A 17742-nucleotide genomic window follows, 5' to 3' on the forward strand; every position below is an offset into this window, starting at 1 on the left:
TTTCCGCCCAAGAGGCCTCCCTCCCGGCAGAGGAACAGATCTGAAGTCGGGTTTTTAGGCTGGGGTCTGTTTCTTCCAGGGATGGAGACTTACATTCACTTTTGCATCCTTTCCTGCCCTCTCCACTTGCCTACCAGTCTGAGGAGAGAGAGAGGAAGAAAAAGAGAGATTGAGCGACTCCGCGGTTGCGGCCACACCTAATTCCCTGGCCTCAGAGAAGTACCCATCGCGCCGACCCCTCTCGGCTCTCGGCAGAGGCGCAGGCCGGCTCTGGATTCTTTTCTCCTCCATGAAATCGATCCCGCCTCCCAGACGGCTGAAGGAGGGCACTTTGCCACTCTTCACAGCGTCGCCCCAGCCCCTTTAGCTTTCAATTGAAAACCAATTAAAGGTTTCTATAAATCTGTTAGCTCCCCTTTTATCTGGGGACCCCTGATGCATGCGATGCTGCCCTTTCGATGCCTCTTCCGTGTTTTGTTTTACAATTGTTGTATCAATATAATGCGGCCTTTCTTCTCCTGTCTCTATAGATACAGATACACAAGGAAAACCAAAGCTATTCAGTCTCGTTTGTCCAGCCGCCGAACAGTGGTGCCCTTTCTCTGCTGCCGCTCTCGCTGCTTCGGGAGCAGCAGTTATGGCAGAAGCAGATGGCTACTGATTGGGGGAGCTTTGTGGCTCTGATACTGAATACTTTATGGAAAAGGCCTTTATCATGCTTCGCTGAGCAGAGGAACAAGGGGGTGAGATTTATGCCCAGGAAAAATCAATCTTTTCCAAGTTGTGGCTCCTTCTCACCACTTGTCTCTTTTGCTGGTGGGGGGGGGGCACTGAGGAGTTGGTTTTATTTTATTTTATTCTCTTTTCTACTAACAGCACTTTTTAGTGAGAGTCCGAGAGGAGAGCAGACGAAGAGCCAGAAGTTTGTGGAATTCCTGAGGCGAGCACTGCTCTGCCCTCAAGGAAAAAGCATAAGAGTATGGTCTCCAAGACTGTCTGGGGCCATGTTCTCCCGGACGTCCTGTTAGTTCTGGGTAAAACATCATCCTCTATTATCCTATTATTATCTGTAGAGAACAAAAAGGGATGTAAGTGCTCCCATCCGAAAAGTCAGGGAAGGTCACTGGTATTGAAGGAGCGGGCCCTGGTGAGGCGCGTGGGATGGAGGTGGCTCCCGCGCTCCGAAGGGGACTGATCCGCACGGGTGATTCAGGGATGTCTGCGAGTGTCGGTGTGGGACTCCTGTTGAATTTTCAAGCTTTGGAGACTGTATAGACTCCAACACTCCACTGAGGGTCTAATGCACCTCAAGGTAGTTGACCTTAAGTCTTTTCTCGCTTCTTCCCCTCATCGAAGCGTTACTTCTCTCGAGTCAGATACGCCCCGTGTCTGTTGCGGGAACGTGTCCCTTCTGCAGAGGCAGAGGCCGCACCCCTGCTCCTGCTCCTCCCCGACCTGTTCCCTAGAGCAGTGCCGCCCCCTCTTCCATCTCTCCCCTGAGCTCGTCCCCTCGCAGGAGCCGCGACTAGACGCACAAGTGCCCCCAGCATTGCGAGCCAGGCGCAGAGACGCGGAAGCCAGCTCCAGGCCTGGGCGCCCCATCCCTCTTCAGACGGGCTCCTTGGCTTAGAAACATTTGTTCCGAATCTTTCATGTCCTAAGCCGCGTTTCCCTACCTTTCTCACTCCCTGCCTAGTCCCTAGGGGAAAGGCTCGCTAGAGGGGCGGCTGGGCGGCAGGACGCGCGCGGCCGTCGGAAGCGCCGTCTAACCTCCCGCCGCAGCCCGCGCTTCCCGGTCCTGCGGCACCGCCGGTCCACACGGCCGCGCACGGCGTCTCTGAAGCGGGGGGAGGGCGGGAAAAACAAGGCTTAGAGCTCGCATTTGCCTGAATTTGCAGGGGGCACCCCTGAGAGGCCTCCAGCGACGCAGTCTGGGCTCTCCCTGCGCGCAGGGCGGCGGAGGCTCGGCCGGGCTCGCGTCACTCAAGCCGACCCTCCGAGCCCCGCGGGCCCCTCCAGTCCAGCGACGCCGCGCCTGCGCGGAAACGGACGCCCGAGAGGCTCAGCCCCCGGCGCGCGCCCGAGGGGACGGACCCGGCTTGACCCCGCCGCGGCCGCGCCGCCAGGCGGACGCTGGTTCCGCGGGTTCGCGCGCGGAGGCGGCGGTTCAGGGACGCGGGTGGCTCGCTCGGAGGCGCGGAGCCGACCGCAGGCCCGGGGCACGCGCGTGCGGAGGGTCCGCAGTTCCGGGCGCTCACGCACCGCCTGCCGGTGCCGCACGAGAGGGCGACGAGGAGGACCGCGGGGCTCCGCGTGCGACCCCGACCGGCCTGCGTCGGCCGCGCGGCCCACAATGCTCCGCGCGCAGCCGCGTGCGGCGTCGGGGGCGGGGCCGGAAGGCGGTGGCGGGGGAAGCTCGAGGCCGGGCGGTCCGCGTCGCTCTCGGGCCGCGGGCACGGGGGTGGGGGTCGCTCGGCCCCCGGCCTGCTGCGGGGGCGTGCGGGGAGGGGCGGCGCGCGGCCCGGAGGCTCCCGGCCCGGACTTCGGCCTTCGGCCGCGGCGCTGAACCAGCCGGCGGGGCGTCCCCGGCTCCGGTCCTGCGGGCGGTCGCGCTCCCGCGGCCCGCGCTGCCCCCACCCGCCGCGGTGCCTGGGGCGCGCGGTCGGCTCCGACGGAGGGAGGCGGGGCGGACGCGGTGCCGCGCGCGGGGGGCGGCCTCTTCCGCGGCGTCGCGGGGGACGGCGTGGGGCGCCCCTGCGCTCGGGCCTCGGCGAGCGGGCGCGGGGCTCCCGGAGCCCGAGCGGGTTCCCCCTCCGCCCGGTGTCACCCGGCACCCCCTGGTGTCCTCGGAAGCTTCGAGAAGCCCTTCGGCCTCCGGGGCTCCGAGCGGCTCCCAGGACAGCCCAGCCCGTCGGAAAGGGCGCGAGGGCCGTGCGGGTCGGACGGCCGCGGCCGGACTGACGCGGGTGTCCGCCCCGCACCGCGCGTTGTCCTCGCACGTGCCGCCGGTCACCTCGCCCCTCGCGACGGCGTCAGGATGCCGTCCGCCCGCGCCGCTGTCGCGTGCAGGCCGGCGAGGTCACAGCGGCGGGGCCGGGACGCGCACCCGGGCAGTCGCAGGGCCCGGCCGGAGCTGGGCTGGAGCCGGACTCGCGGGCCCCTCCGGGGTCCGTCCTCCAGATCTCAGAGGCGCGGGAAGGCCCCGAAGGCAGGCGCTGAGCCCTGTCGGGGCTGACCCGGCGCTCGGGCGCGCGCCCTCGCCGTCTGCCCGGGAACTGGCTGTGCAGACGCGCTCGCCGTCGTGCGCACCTGACCCGCGCGGGAGGCAGCTCCCTCCTGCCCTTGTGCTCGGGGAGGCATCCGCGGCCGGAGAGGACCCTGGCAGCCCGGGACAGGGAGGGCAGAGGCCCCGGCCCCTGGAGAGACGGCGCGGAGACCCGCGGCGGGAGGACGCGTGGCGCGTGGGGAGGAGCGTGGCCGCTCCCGCGAGCCCCGCGGTCAGGACGCTTCTCTCTGCCCCGGGCGCCCGGCGGGAGACGGCGGCTGCACGGCCCCGGGGAGGGCGGGAGCCCGGAGAACGTGGGAGGCGTGGAGCCTCCTCCCGGCTTCGTGCGTCCAGGGTTTGCGTGGCCGCGTCTGGGACACCCCCAGTGAAGGTGGCAGGTCCCGTGTCGCACCCGGCGTCGGGGGCTCCATCCTTTCTCTGACTCGTCCCCAGCGGGGTAGTGAACGCCCGGCCTCTCCAGGACGCCTCGTGGACCCGCGTCGAAGCCCCTTTTGTCATTCGGTGTCCTCCGCGCTCCTAGCGTCCTGGCCCAGCATTTAACCGGGACGTCAACAGCGGGAGGTGCCGACGTCGGAAACCACCTGCCTGGGCAGACCTAGAATGGAGCCACCACGTGGGTACCCGGACGTCCGCGACACACTTTGACGCTTTCAGGGACTCCCCTTGTCTGGAAACGCGGGCTTCCTAGGCCTCGGGCGGACCGGGTCTGGAGCGTGGGCCACGCTGTGAGGCATCTGACCCACGTGCAGGGTAGTGGGTGCTCAGGTGGGGGCAAACGGGCTCTGGAGAACTCGGTCCAGTTCCACTCGTCCAGGAGCAGGTGCTCCTCGGTAGGACTCCCACAGGCCACTTTCTCGCAACCATCCCGCCTGAAAACGTGCCACGAGGAGCCCTGACCCTGAAGTCAAGAAAAATGACAGTCCTGAAAGTTTCTTTAAAATGCCTCAACAGTATTCAGCCCCAACCTGCTTAAACACGCGCGCGTGTGTGCACACACACTGAAGGACCATACCTGACTGGGTATAAAAATTGTCCAGACCTTAACTGAATTTTGGGCCTTCAGGAAGTCTCACCGTCCAGGTCATATTCAAAATGTTTCTTTTTCTTGGGACATTGTGAATCATTTGATACTTCCGGATATTATTTATTTATTAAAATATGAATTTTCCTCAGAACTTTAGAGGACATTATGAATTATACCTTGGTCACCTTTATATTAAATTACCAGAAGACTATCAAGTCAAACTGGGAACTGCTTTTTCAATCAGCAAGTTCAAGAGAAAAGTGTAACTTTGAATTTCTTTACCTGTTATTTCTGATGTTTTGTAATGCATATGCAGTAGTACACTCCGTAGTAGTGGGGCCATTCCTGTTCTTTGTGACAAGTTGATCTGTCTGTGAGTTCTCTGAGCGACCACATTTTCAAGTATTAGAATTTGAAGAAAGAATTACAGTGGTAGTTCTTAAGTGCTTATGAAAGTCTACTGAAAGCTGTAGGCTTTCCATATGATGCTTGGGGAGACATTCCCTCATTGAATCTAGATTAATATGCCTGGATTAAATTGTGAAACACCTGCAGTCCATTTGAACTGAAATCATGAAAGATGGTTTCACTCAGAGTCCAATATGTCATATGACGAGGGGAGCAGTTTAGGTATGAGAGGTATGGTTTGTGAAGAAATCAGACTGTATTGTCAAGGCTCTAACAAAGCAGCATGAATCACTGCTGTTGTGGTTACTGATTGGTGTCTATTCCCCAAATCCTTTTCTCCCCCGCCCCCTTCCCCTTTCCTTAGAGAAAATCAGATGTCTGTCTCTCTCTTCAGCCTTCAGAAAAGTATGTCATGGACACCTTCCAAGCTAGAAAGTCCTGGGCATGTGTGCATTCTGCCTAGACTCCCTTCCCAGGGGATGAATGCTTTATGCAGCTCATCCTTCAGAGCCCATTTTAAAATGAAAGTCCATACCTCAGAGAACTGGCTGGGATCTGATGCTAAGTAATCTTCCTATTACAAATCCCATGTATGCTGATCAGCACCTGGCTTTTTAACTCAGAAATTATACACAGCCTAAAACAGAGAGAAAAGGTGGTGGAACTCAAGTACTATTGGGATAATGTCCCTTCTCCTGGCTGTGGAAAAAGATTTAACCTAGAACTTCTCAACTTAGTAACATTCCCAAGGCCTAGACAGTCTTCTTAAAATCTGATGCTCTCTCCGAGGCTGCTGGATAGCACTTGATCCCCAGTTTGCCTGGAAAGCCTGGCCCAGGGGCTGAGGAAGCCCTGGGTGGCTGACCGTGGTCCTGCTTACATTTCCTTCTGTTCACCTTCCTCCTCCTGCTGAGACCTATTCAAGGGCTGTGGTGTCTGAGTCTGGAAAGGACATCATAACCCATAGCTTTGACAAAACCGGATATTCCCTGCTAGCTCTCTAGGTACTGTATGGGGGTGTGGTATCAAAACTGGGACAATCTAAGGGTCAAGGTGCTGGATAGGGCATCTGGTTCACAAGTCGCACTCAACACAGTGCGCATGAAGCACTGATTTCAGATTTGTGGTGGTTGTCTTCAATGTCACCTTGGTTTGCCAGCCCTGCTAGAAGTCATACTCAAAAGCCATTAGGCCAGTTAACAACAATTCAGATCCAGGAGAGGAAATAAATTGCACAAAGTCCTCAAAGACCATCCAGCTCACAGCTGAACTCCCAAGAGAAGGGTGAGTGGAACTTGAGATCCCTCAGAGACAAGCTTATAAACTTGAGAAAGGGAGGTTCTAAGCATAATGACAACAGTTGTATAAAAACAACGGTACCATTTATTGAGAAACAGGAAAAGCTGAAGTCAGAACAATGTGAGTCAGGAGTATTGATCCCTGAACTGAGGAGACTGGAGTCCCGTCTCCCAGGCTACAGAATTATCCATCCTTTGAGAGTTCAGCATCCCAGGACCAGCCTGGGACACATTCACTCGTTTATCACCTGCTGAACCAACTGTAATACTTAGGCAAGGAATAGACATAAACTGAAATTCCATGTACACTTATAAAAAACAAAGTGCCCCCATCCCTGTCCACTTTTATCCAGCTCAGCAGTCTGCCTCTTCTTGTCTCTCGGTCATCCCTTAGAAAGTTTCTTATTTTCCAAGGTGAGGTTGGGCAATGTAATATCCCTCTGTGAAGGTCCATTCTTACCTCCTCCAACCCTCACAGCCCTGTCCGGAGACCTCCCTAAGCGACATTAATAAGCTTAGAGAAAAGTCTCCACACACCATCTCACTGGCCCTCCTCTTGTCCTCAGTGCATTCTCCCTTTCACCGTGAATTGTTACTTTTATTAAAAATTGGATTACTGAGGCTTTGCTGGTTTACTGCTCTGGAGGTGGGATTAGAGGAGGGTGAACCAGGACCTGGAAAGGAAGAGAGAAAGAAAAACAATGTGTTTTTGTTCTTAAAGGGTAATAATTCTTCTAAGTGAGTTCTTCTTAGAGGCTACACCAGCCTCCTATCACAGAAGCTGAAGCATTTGGGGCCCCACTTCTGTACCCTGGGGGGAAAAGGGCATTTCCACTCTAATACTCACTACGAATCAGATCTCCTTTCTTACCCTTTCTCCACCCTCTCGCTTAGTTCATAAAAGGCACCACCTCAGGAAGCATTCATCAACCTCTCTCCAGCCTTCTCTTCCAAAACAATACTGCAGTTGTCTACAGGTGTCTTTTTTACCCTAACTGCAGGAAGCCCTGCTAAGGGGAGCAAGGTGAACAGATACTCACTCTTCACTGTTATCTCTCTAATCATTTAATTGGAAATAAAATCCCGGGGGAGAGTGCTCCAACTATAAACCCATTGTTCCATGTGAATAAGATAAAACTATTGACTGAGATGCGTTTTTATAGTACTGCTTGAAACTGAATAAATGCTGCAATCCTTCATTTAGTATCAGTGAATTCCAGTAAGTAATAATGCAGAGTGATTTCAAAGTACTTTATACACCAATTTAGCCCATAAATTTCTAGGGAAATAAAAGTAATTTATTGATTTTTCTTTACAACCTATTAATAATTAAGACCATTTATATTACCAAGCAAAATGTGCTTCACTTAAAATACTAGAAAACCCTCAAAGTAGGAATGTCAGGCTTAGTCTTACCCATATTTGTTTTTTGTTATAGCAGTCATTGAATCCATAAGACGAAGAGTCGGTAGGATTCATAGAATGTTAGAAATTCTTTTATTTGGGAATTTTTGCCTGAAATCAGTAGGGGAACTCTTAATTAGAGAGCAGAAAAGAGAAACAGAGTAAATAGCTGATGGTCAGATTCTCCATACATGTCTCCCCTCGTTGATGTTTGAATCTGAGCTATTTTCTGTCTTGTGTTTTGGAAGGTCAAACTCCCCCATCCCCAGCTTAAGTATCAGAAGCAATCTTTATTTTATATAAACTGGAATCTAGGTCTCAGAACCTCAAAGGAGATATAGTCTAAATGCCCCATATAGTTAAGAAAAGAAAGGCCAAGGGAAAGAGAAAATGTGTTCCACTGAGCGTTGAAGGTTATCTAAATGCCCACACCCTGAAGTGGGTGCTTTTATATTTACAGTATGGAGGAGGATTGTTTTAAGTGGCTTCAATGGACAGATGACTTATTCTGGGAAAGGCAAACTTTCTATCCTCTAACACAGAGGAAGACTAAGGATTGCTGTGTTCAACAGTTTAATGGAATTAGGGTCATGGGCATTGGGCACACACACACACACACACACACACACACACACACACCCTAGCTTTATTAGGCTGCAGTTTCTGAAGGCCCACAACTCTCCTATGGCTAATTCTTCATCTTAACTTGCTGTTGTTGACACCTGTGCTTCTCCGGCCCTTTCTTTTTTCCTTTTCTTCTCTTAATTCACTTGAGTGACCACTATTCTCCATCCCTGCTTGTTATTTTTCAGATGTTTGGGCACTTCTTTGGGGGACATTTCTAATTATTCCCCTTTCCTTTAAACAAGGGATGGGGGATGCTTTCTCGTGTGTGAGAGAAAGTAGGGAGGTCTGAATGAAACACCCAGTCATAAGACAATTCGTGGCTTAGACACTGGAAGACTCATACACAGGCACGGGAGAGTTCTCAGCATTGAGCTCTGGTCGAGTTGCCCTTTGCCAAACTGCTTGACAGTGTTCACACATGCATAGGAGAAATCATAGATAAAGATGAAAGAAAACTGCAGTATAAGAAGCGTGGAAAAAGCTAGTGCTAACCTGGAAAGGAAGAGGAAATGCCACCCTTCCTCACTAACATACAGGGGTCTGCTACCCTTCCTTTGCCGAGTCCCGGTTTAACCGAGGCAGCAGCTCCGTCCGATCAGGAAAGTTGGAACTTCGGTGGGGAAGGAGCTAACCACGACCGGGTGGGGACGGAGCGCGGGAAGAGGAGGGAGGCAGGCCAAGCAGAGAGCTCGCGGCGTGGAAATCACTCCCCCGCAGAGCCCCTCCCTGGCCGCCCCGGACTGCGGGGTGCGGAGCAAGGGCGCTCCTCGCGGCCCCACTGGGTCCCGGAGGGAAGGCTCCCGGTTGCGAGCGGGTCAAGCCCACACTCCACGCACCCGTTCCTTTAAGCTGCTCTTTGCCAACCCGCAAACCACTTACCTCCTTTCCACACCGGATGGAAACGAGACCGGCTCCGCCTTCGCGGGGGTTCTGCTCGGTCCAGTCGCGCCGGCCGCGCGGTCCGAGCCCTGCGGGAGCGGACAGACCGACCTCCTCCGAGCCGCGGCGCGGCGGGCGGGGCGAGGGCGCAGCCGCCCGTGCGCTCCAAGGTCTTCCTTCCCGCAGGAGCTGAGTTGGAGGCGGAGAAGAACCCAGAGATCCCCCCGCGACCCTGGGCCGCGGCCCCCGCTGAAGGAGTCAACTTCCAGGCGTTCCGAGTCCTCGGGTCATTAGCTCCGCGGCGGCCCGGGAGGGGCCAGTCGGCGCCTCTAAGTGGCTCAGCGCGCGAACGTGGCTCCCGAGGCGGCCGCGACGGCCCCCTGCGCTCCTCCGCCACCGGCTGGATGGACATCGCTCTCCGGAGCCCATCTTGGTAATAATTTCTACTTTCACTCCCCCTCCGCGGTCTCAGAAAACGGGCCGCCCCCAGCATGGGACCCCGCGGGGAGGCGAAGAACGCGCCGGGAAGAGCGGAGGGGCAGGGACGTCTTGGGTCCAGGAACCGGGGAGCTTCCCGCCAGGGCCCCCGCCCCCTTCCCTGGCCCAGGTAGTCGCGTTCTCCGACCGGACGACCCCAGCAAGCCCCCTGCGGTGGGCTGGCGGCGTCCTCGCTCCGCCCTCCTCACCCCTTCTGTGGGTCCCGGGGAAGACCGAAGCGACTTCTCGCCGGAGCGCATCCTGCCTGCGTCTCGCTCGGAAGGGCTGGGTAGGGGGAGCGCTCGGAGAGGGAGCCGGCGCGGGGGCATCACCCTCGGGCAACCCGCTGCGCAAAGCAGCGGTGGCTCCACGGCCGGGGAGTCCCCGGGGGCTCCTCCGCACCCCCCCACCCCATCGCGCAACTCAGACTCGGGAAGAGCGCGCGGCCCGGGGCGCGCGCTGGGTGGCCCGGTCTCTGCCGGAGGCGCCTCAAGTGCCCGGAGAAACGGAGGAAGGGCCGCTCCCGTCCTTTCGGGGCTCCCCTTGCCGACCCCGGCACTGATCGCTCCCTCCTCACAGACCCAGAGGGCCGCAGCTTCAGCAGGAGGCGGGCCCGGCCGCGCTCCGAGACGCTTAGCCACTTGGGGAAGGTGCTCGGGACCTGCGGGGCACCGGCAGGCCGGAGAGACCGCGGCGAGGCAGGCGGCGCCGGAGGGAGCGCCCAGCCCAGCAAAGAGTTAAAGGGAGGGGACGTGGGCTGTCACGCGTCATTGGGCAGATTATGTGCAGCAAACAAAAAGTGTGTGTCTGCGTGCCAGTCAGTCACTGCGTCGGGTCCATCTGTACAACTCTCCGCGCGCTCTCGCGTCTCGCTCTCCCTCGCTCTCCGCCCGCCTCTCGCACCCCGTCTCCGTCTCCGTCTCCCCGTCTCCGTCTCCGTCTCCCGTCTCCGTCTCTCCGTCTCCCCGTCTCTCTCTCCGTCTCCCCGTCTCCCCGTCTCCCCGTCTCTCTCTCTCCCGCTCTCGCCCCCTCCTCTCTTTAGGCACCGCCTGCGGGGCAGCAACACCAGCCCCTCTCGACTTGGAAATGCACTGATTCCGCGGGCAAAAGAGACCCTCGACTGCGTCCCCGGGTTCCAGGTGGCCTGCTCGGGGCGGTTCGTTCCCGACCTTGTCCCGGGTGAGTCTCGGGGCTTCGATGCGGGAGGGGGCGGGGAGGCAGGCGGGCTGGGCTGGGACCGCGGAAAACCTCGTCCGTTTCGTCGCCCGCCGGGAGACAGGGCGACGGCCTCGCGGAGGGGACCGCTACGGGCGACACGACGATACAAAGGGAGGAGCGGGCGGGGATGCCTTCGCGGGAGAAGCCGGCGGCGGGGCGCGCGCGGCCGCCAGACAATGCCTGCCCGCGGGGAGGGCGAGCGGCCGGCGGCAGCGACGCGCTCTCGGGCAGCCCCGCGCGCTCTGGGGAGGATCCCCGGGCCCAGGCAGCCGGGGCCGCGGCAGCCGCGGAGCTCGGAGGGGCCGGGGGGCGGCGGCGACCGCACGCCGGCGGGGAGCCCAGGCTGTCGCCCGGCGCCGATCGCGGCCGCTCGAGGCTCGTGGCGGCCGCGGCGGCGACGCGAACCCCTCGGAGCGCGGCGGAGCGAGGGGCTTTCGCCGTATTGTTCGGTAGAACTGCATGTTAATGACTGCGTCCCTGCTGTCGCCGAAGTGACGGGCGACCTCCCGCACAATGAACCGCCTGTGTGAAAGAGACTTTTAAAGGGGAGAGAGAAATTGAGGCATAAAACGCTGAATTGAGGAAACTGAAAAGGAGAGAATAGGATTCCGCTGAAAAGGAGATGAGAGATTCTGAAGGGCTGATTTTTTTTTTAACGTATTTAAATGTGCAATTAGAGATCAGAAAGGTTACCTTGTGTGGGGTAAAAATACCCAGAGAAAGATGCCTTAATATAATAAAGTAAGTTTCTATTTTATGGATATTTTCTTTTATTTCTGTCTGGCAGAAACAGCCCAGTACTTGACGTTTTGGGGATGTAGCAGAGTGAATGGAAAAAGAGGCTGACCAAAGTTTCATGCTCTGTTAACTGAAAAGAAAAAAAAAAAAAAAACTCTACCTTGTAATCACATTTACAAGATTAATTGGTTAATAGACATTATGATAAAAATGGACATTACTAATATTATTCCATAATGAACAGCTTCTCGGGAAAAGAATTAGGTCTACTCTTTCTTGCGACTTAAATTATACAAAGTATACATGAATTACTGCCTGTCCTGACGTTATTAGGAAAAAACCAACTTGGGGGAATCTTTTAATCAGTCAGGGTTAACAATGCAGTTAGTTCAAAGCCAGTTTAAATTTTAAACACCTGCTTTGTTTTGTTTCGTTTTGTTTTAAGTGACAAGTTTTGTAAGGGTGGCCAGTGGCATAGGAAGGAAAATGTCTCTTTATGACAGCTTAATAGAGCCCTCCATCAGGGTATTAAACTTTGTAAATTGCTGTGGATTGCACGGGCAGAGAGCCCACAGAGATCGACCCCAGTGGGGCTGCCCCTCTTGCCCAAACCGGGTCCTGTCTGAGGGAGTGAGAATTCACCAGTCACTACACATGCAGTATTTCAATCCGGGGACATTTCAGGCCTGCCGGGTACCTGCTCACTCCATGAGGCACATGCAACTCAATCCACCCCCTTGTATAACAAGGTACCTGGGATTCACTCTCATCTATAAATAAGCATGTCGAGAAAAAAATAATTACCTCTGCTTGCTGCTTTTAATTAAAGCCTCGGAGGGACAGTGTTGGATTATGGTAATGAACAGACAGACGTCCTCTCTTGTAGGCTGCAGAGGAAGGTTAGCTGACACAGACTCAGTGGCCCTGACACTCTCCTGGAAATCCATTCGCCATGCTCCGCTGTCTCTGCCTGCTCGCTAAGGCCGCTCCCCTCTTTGGAAGAAAGAAAAAAATCAATTCCTGGGCACCCAGTTCAATACATTAGAAGGGGGGAGAGGAGCTTTCTCCCAAGGGTTGGAAGTTTCTTTCAGTCGGGGACAGTCTGTAGGCTAGTAAAAACAAAACAAAACAAAACAAAAATCCTATTGTTCTCCCCACCCTTATCCCCCAAATCCTGGCCCATCCTCCCCCAAGATAATGCAAAAAGCTGATCTGTCTTTTCCAGACTTGTTTTCCTTCTCAAAAGCGGTACCCCCTGAGATCCCATGATTCCAATTCTTTAAAGAAAGTGGCAGGGATGGGGGAGGGGGAGTAGTCCTCAGTTGGCATTTTCAAAATATGCCAGATTTAATCTGCCACTGGCTTTATTTTTGAAATCAAGGCTATGCGAAAAATCAGGTAAACTCAAGAAAAATATAACTATAGTTGAAATGTTCTGCCTGGATTCATAGAGGCAAAAGGAGTAAATAAGGAGTAATGTAAGTTGTTTCCTTGTCCTGTGTATCTGTCACCAGTGATGGAGGATTCAGGCATCCAGCGAGGCATCTGGGATGGAGATGCCAAGGCTGTCCAGCAATGTCTGACAGATATTTTTACCAGTGTTTACACCACCTGCGACATCCCCGAGAATGCTATATTTGGTCCCTGCATCCTGAGCCATACTTCCCTGTATGACAGCATAGCTTTCATAGCTCTCAAGTCCACGGACAAGAGAACAGTCCCCTATATCTTCCGGGTAAGTCTTGGCCAGTGCTGCATAGGGTATGAAGGTAAACCCATGTTGAAAATGGACCAAGGATCATTCTAATGACAAGCTGAGATAGGTTATGAATGTAGAGAGTAAAGTAATGTGAGACATCCTATTTTACACACCAAAAAAGAGAGAAAGAATATTAAACTCAAATCATTGTCAGCTGATTTCTGGAATAAATGGTAAAATATGATTTGGAACGCCAGGTATATCTAAATCGCTGCCTCAGTTCTAGGCTTTCCTGGCGGTGAGCTCCACTTCCTTAACTCTGGAAGATTTCAGCTAGGGTGGAAGCTATTTGCAAACTAAGTACTTTCTGTAAGTACTTTTATTGTAAGTACTGGGTGCATTTGTGTTCCAACCCAGGAGGCCTTCTTTTCCTCTAAATGTTACTCTTTCTAGGAAGCTAGCCTGGTTCCAGAATTTGTATTTAATGAAAATGTTAATGGCTTGACAATAAAACATCATTGAACTCATATGTTTGGCTTTCAAGATATAAGTCTTCCCACTTTCTATTCTTTCTTTACAAAGAAGAACTATTAATTGTTTAAGGCAAAATTAGAAAGATGAATGAATACCACAGAATAATGTCTAAGATCTAAGCTTGCTTTTTAACTTCCAAAGCAAACAAAACTCTTCACACTTTTGTAATGTGGGATAATTTAGAACTGAACTCTCAGGAGGTTAATATTAATTTGAATTGTAAAGAGAAATGTCCTCATTTGATATTCAACCAATATATGAAAAACACTGCTTTATATGATTGGTACAGCGTTTCAAAGGACAGTTATCTGGCCTGCTGCTTGCAGACACAAAGATGGGTGCCAACTGGGGTCATGGTTAAGCTTGATCTCAGACAATTCTTTGGAAAAGGGTAACAAAAAGGAAATGGTCCAGGCTTCTCTGGCTTCATTCTCTCAGGAGGGTCTCCCTTCCCCCGCCCCCTACCTTCTCGTGTTCTTTCTGTTTTCTGGTCTGTAGGTAGACACCTCAGCGGCAAATGGTTCTTCAGAAGGTCTCATGTGGCTGCGACTTGTCCAATCAGCCCGAGATAAAGAAGAGCAGAACCTCGAGGCCTACATAAAAAACGGACAGCTGTTCTACCGTTCTCTCCGCAGGATTGCCAAAGACGAGGAGTTACTAGTTTGGTATGGGAAAGAACTGACTGAGTTACTCTTGCTCTGCCCCTCTAGACCCCACAGCAAAATGAATGGTAGGTTGGCTCGCGACCTGCGGCGGGGCCCTTCACGAGTGGGGGAGACGCAGGGAGAGGCGGGGCTCGCTCGGCGCCCTGGCGCCCGTCCTCCCTTGGGGCGTCTGCGGGGAAACCCGGAGGCCTAGCGCGGCGCGAAGCTGGGACAGAATAAACCTGGGACCCTTGGCTTGGTTACTGCATTGCCCGGGGTTTGGAGGGAAAGTTAGAGCAGCTCGGACAGGGCACTCTTCTCGGGGCGCTCAGGTCCCGAGAGATGGAGGTGATCTGTGAAGGGGGTGACGGCGAGCCGGTGCGGAGACGATGCTTAGTAACCCCGTGGTGTGCATGTGCGCGCGTGTGTGCGCGTGTGTGTGCGCGTGTGTGTGCGTGTGCGCGCGTGTGCGCTGTTCTCTCGCTGAGCAGGGTCGTCCCCGTACACATGCCTGGAGTGCAGCCAGCGTTTCCAGTTCGAGTTCCCCTACGTGGCGCATCTGCGCTTCCGCTGCCCCAAGAGACTGCACAGCGCGGACGCCAGCCCGCAGGACGAGCACGGCGGCGGCGCGGGCGCCAAGGATCGCGGGGGCGGGGGCGGCGGCAAGGACCAGCCGCAGGCGCCGCAGGAGGCGCCCCTGGGCGCCGGCCCCAAGTTCGGCAAAGCCGGCCCGGTGCACCACTACCCGGCCCCCTCCCCCGAGGGCAGCGGCCAGCCCGCGGCCGGCGGCGGCGCCAAGCCCTCCACGGACTTCCACAACCTGGCCCGGGAGCTCGAGAACTCGGGCGGCGGCCACACCTGCTCCCCGGGCCGGGGCCTCGGCGGCGGCCAGCAGGAGGCGGAGCTGAGCCCCGACGGCAGCGCCCCGGGCGGCGGCAAGGGCAAGCGGAAATTCCCGGACGAGGCGGCGGAGGGCGGCGGCGGCGGCGCGGGGCTGGCGGGGGCGCGGGGGCGCTTCGCCGAGCGGCCGCCGCCCGCCTCCAAGGAGGACCTGGTGTGCACGCCGCAGCAGTACCGCGCCGCGGGCAGCTACTTCGGCCTGGAGGACAGCGGCCGCCTGTTCGCGCCGCCCAGCCCCGAGACGGGCGAGGCGAAGCGCAGCGCCTTCGTGGAGGTGAAGAAGGCGGCGCGCGCGGCGGGTCTGCAGGAGGACGCGGCCGACGGGGGCGGCGCGGCCGCCGACGACCAGGACGCGGGGGGCGGCGGCGGCGGGGGCGGCGGCGGCGGCCCCTCCACGCCCGTGGCCGCCTCTCCGGCGGGCGCCGACAAGCTGCTGGCCCCGCGGCCCGGGGGCCCCCTGCCCAGCCGGCTGGAGGGCGGCAGCCCGGCGCGGGGCAGCGCCTTCACGTCGGTGCCGCAGCTGGGCGGCGCGGGCGGCGCGGGCGCGGGCGCGGGCGCTGGGGCGGCGGGGGGCGGCGGCGGCGGCCAGGGGCCCGGGCCGGACGAGCGCAAGAGCGCCTTCTCGCAGCCCGCGCGCTCCTTCGCGCAGCTGTCGCCGCTCGTGCTGGGCCAGAAGCTGGGCGCGCTCGAGCCGTGCCACCCCGGCGACGGCGTGGGCCCCGCCAGGCTCTACCCCGCCGCGGCCGACCCGCTGGCCGTGAAGCTCCAGGGCGCCGCGGACCTGAACGGCGGCTGCGGGGCGCTGGCGGGCGGCGGCGGCGGCGGCGGCGGGGGCGGCCTGCCCAAGCAGAACCCCTTCCTCTACGCCACCGCCTTCTGGCCCAAGAGCTCGGCGGCCGCGGCGGCGGCGGCGGCGGCGGCCGCGGGGCCCCTGCAGCTGCAGCTGCCGTCGGCGCTCACGCTGCTGCCGCCGTCCTTCACGTCGCTGTGTCTGCCCGCGCAGAACTGGTGCGCCAAGTGCAACGCGTCCTTCCGCATGACCTCCGACCTGGTGTACCACATGCGCTCGCACCACAAGAAGGAGTACGCGATGGAGCCCCTGGTGAAGCGGCGGCGCGAGGAGAAGCTCAAGTGCCCCATCTGCAACGAGTCCTTCAGGGAGCGCCACCACCTCTCCAGGCACATGACCTCGCACAACTGACCCGAGAGGACCCCGGCTCTCCGCGCGCGCGCGCAGCCGAGCCGCCTGCGGGAAAAACACGCGAGGACACCCACCACCTCCTTGTGACCTGGAACGCTGCACCCAGAGACCCAGCGCACACGCTCAAGCGTCCACGGGCCGCCCCAACCTTTCCCTTCCATGTTTCCCTGCGACCTACGTTCCACGCGCACGCACACGCACAAGACAGGATGGTGGATCTTTGATTGGGTGGGTTGTTCGAGGGGTTTTCTTTTGAATGCACGCATTTTCACTTTCCAAAAACAAAGGTACATTTTTAAAAATGTCATATATTGCAACATATTGATGCATTTGTCATACGTTTCTACTTAAATTATTAAGCACTTACGGTTTAGATGTAATAATTATATGTAAGGGCAAAATTTATTTTGGATATAAAGTAAAGGAGGAGGGTGAGATGCTTTCTGCATTTCTTGATGACAGTTTGTGTTCTTACAAAAATAAATAAAATGAAGACAAAGGGGTCACCATTCAATTTCAGTTTCCAGGGGGAAGTGCATGGATCATGAAATGATTATGGACTTCAATGAAGAATGTCATCATTATGTAAATATGTATTTGCTTTTAATACAAAGTGTAATTTTGTGCCAGTGAAATGGAGTCTGAATAGTTATGTGTTTCTTTTATCCCTGGAAAGATTTATTAAACTTTATAGATTATCCAGGTATGTTGGATGCTTTGACAATAAATGACTATTTTCTTCAAAGCAATTATGTGGAAAGTTTTTAAGTACTCTTTTTTTTTTTTTTTTGTAGCTAAGGGCTACACTTTGAGTAGCTACCATCTATTTTCACTGAGTCTCTGAAAAGAAGAAGAGAGAGAGAAGAGAGAGATAATAAACCCAGTCCCACTTGCCTGAATTTACTGTGAGCCAATATGGAACCTGAAAGTGAGAAGTCAAAGTTTGATACTGTTTGTAAAATCTTTAGCTGGAAGGTGTTGGGCTTCTTCCTCAAAGGGCAAATCATTTAGACAAAGATGTCTGCCAGCAAGCTAACCTGTCCGGGGATCAGCATTCTTTTCAGCAGCAGGATAACTAGCATCTTCACAATTGGCCAGAGACCACTTTAGGCCTTGATCAGAGAGACTGGATGAAAAGCCCATTTTCATTCTACAAATGATGCCTACAGGCGGGAGTATCCTGTGCGCTAGAACCTTTCAGCATTCTGTCCTGTGCTCTAGAACCCTTCAGCATTCTGTCATGACCCATTAAGAGACCCAGTGAGGAGTTTCTTTAGAAACCAAGGTGAAATGACCACGATAGTCTATGCATTGCTGGGCCCAGCCTTCTTTCTAAAGGCTCAAGCAGCTGTACAGCCTCTGGAAAAAGCCTGGTCCTAGAGCATGATGATACAGAGGAACCGGA

The 17742-nt window shown here is 55.9% G+C and overlaps 1 protein-coding gene across 3 annotated transcripts; it reads left to right on the forward strand.

Moving 5' to 3' along the window:
• The first annotated feature begins 9254 nt into the window (after nt 1-9254).
• PRDM8 (PR/SET domain 8) lies at nt 9255-17086 on the forward strand. Of its 3 annotated transcripts, none has more exons than XM_032334700.1 (5): nt 9255-9359; nt 10446-10582; nt 12874-13094; nt 14091-14257; nt 14728-17086. In XM_032334700.1, exons 1-5 carry the CDS (start codon nt 9331-9333, stop codon nt 16559-16561), a joined length of 2388 nt encoding a protein of 795 aa, XP_032190591.1. In that variant the 5' UTR covers nt 9255-9330; the 3' UTR covers nt 16562-17086. The 3 variants fall into 3 exon arrangements, with proteins under 3 accessions (XP_032190591.1, XP_032190592.1, XP_032190593.1); XM_032334701.1 differs by having other exon boundaries at nt 14091-14322; nt 14728-16458; XM_032334702.1 differs by lacking the exons at nt 9255-9359; nt 10446-10582 and adding an exon at nt 11093-11362.
• Nucleotides 17087-17742: the final 656 nt, after the last annotated feature.

Source organism: Mustela erminea, chromosome 2, assembly GCF_009829155.1.
Source record: "Mustela erminea isolate mMusErm1 chromosome 2, mMusErm1.Pri, whole genome shotgun sequence".
NCBI lineage: Eukaryota > Metazoa > Chordata > Mammalia > Carnivora > Mustelidae > Mustela > Mustela erminea.

Excerpts from the sequence above, each read along its gene's own strand:
- PRDM8 (XM_032334700.1), top strand. The coding sequence starts at position 9,331 with ATGGACATCGCTCTCCGGAGCCCATCTTG. Across the intron at positions 9,360-10,445 it reads GCTCTCCGGAGCCCATCTTG|GCACCGCCTGCGGGGCAGCA; the intron begins GTAATAATTTCT and ends TCCTCTCTTTAG. Across the intron at positions 14,258-14,727 it reads GACGAGGAGTTACTAGTTTG|GGTCGTCCCCGTACACATGC; the intron begins GTATGGGAAAGA and ends CTCGCTGAGCAG.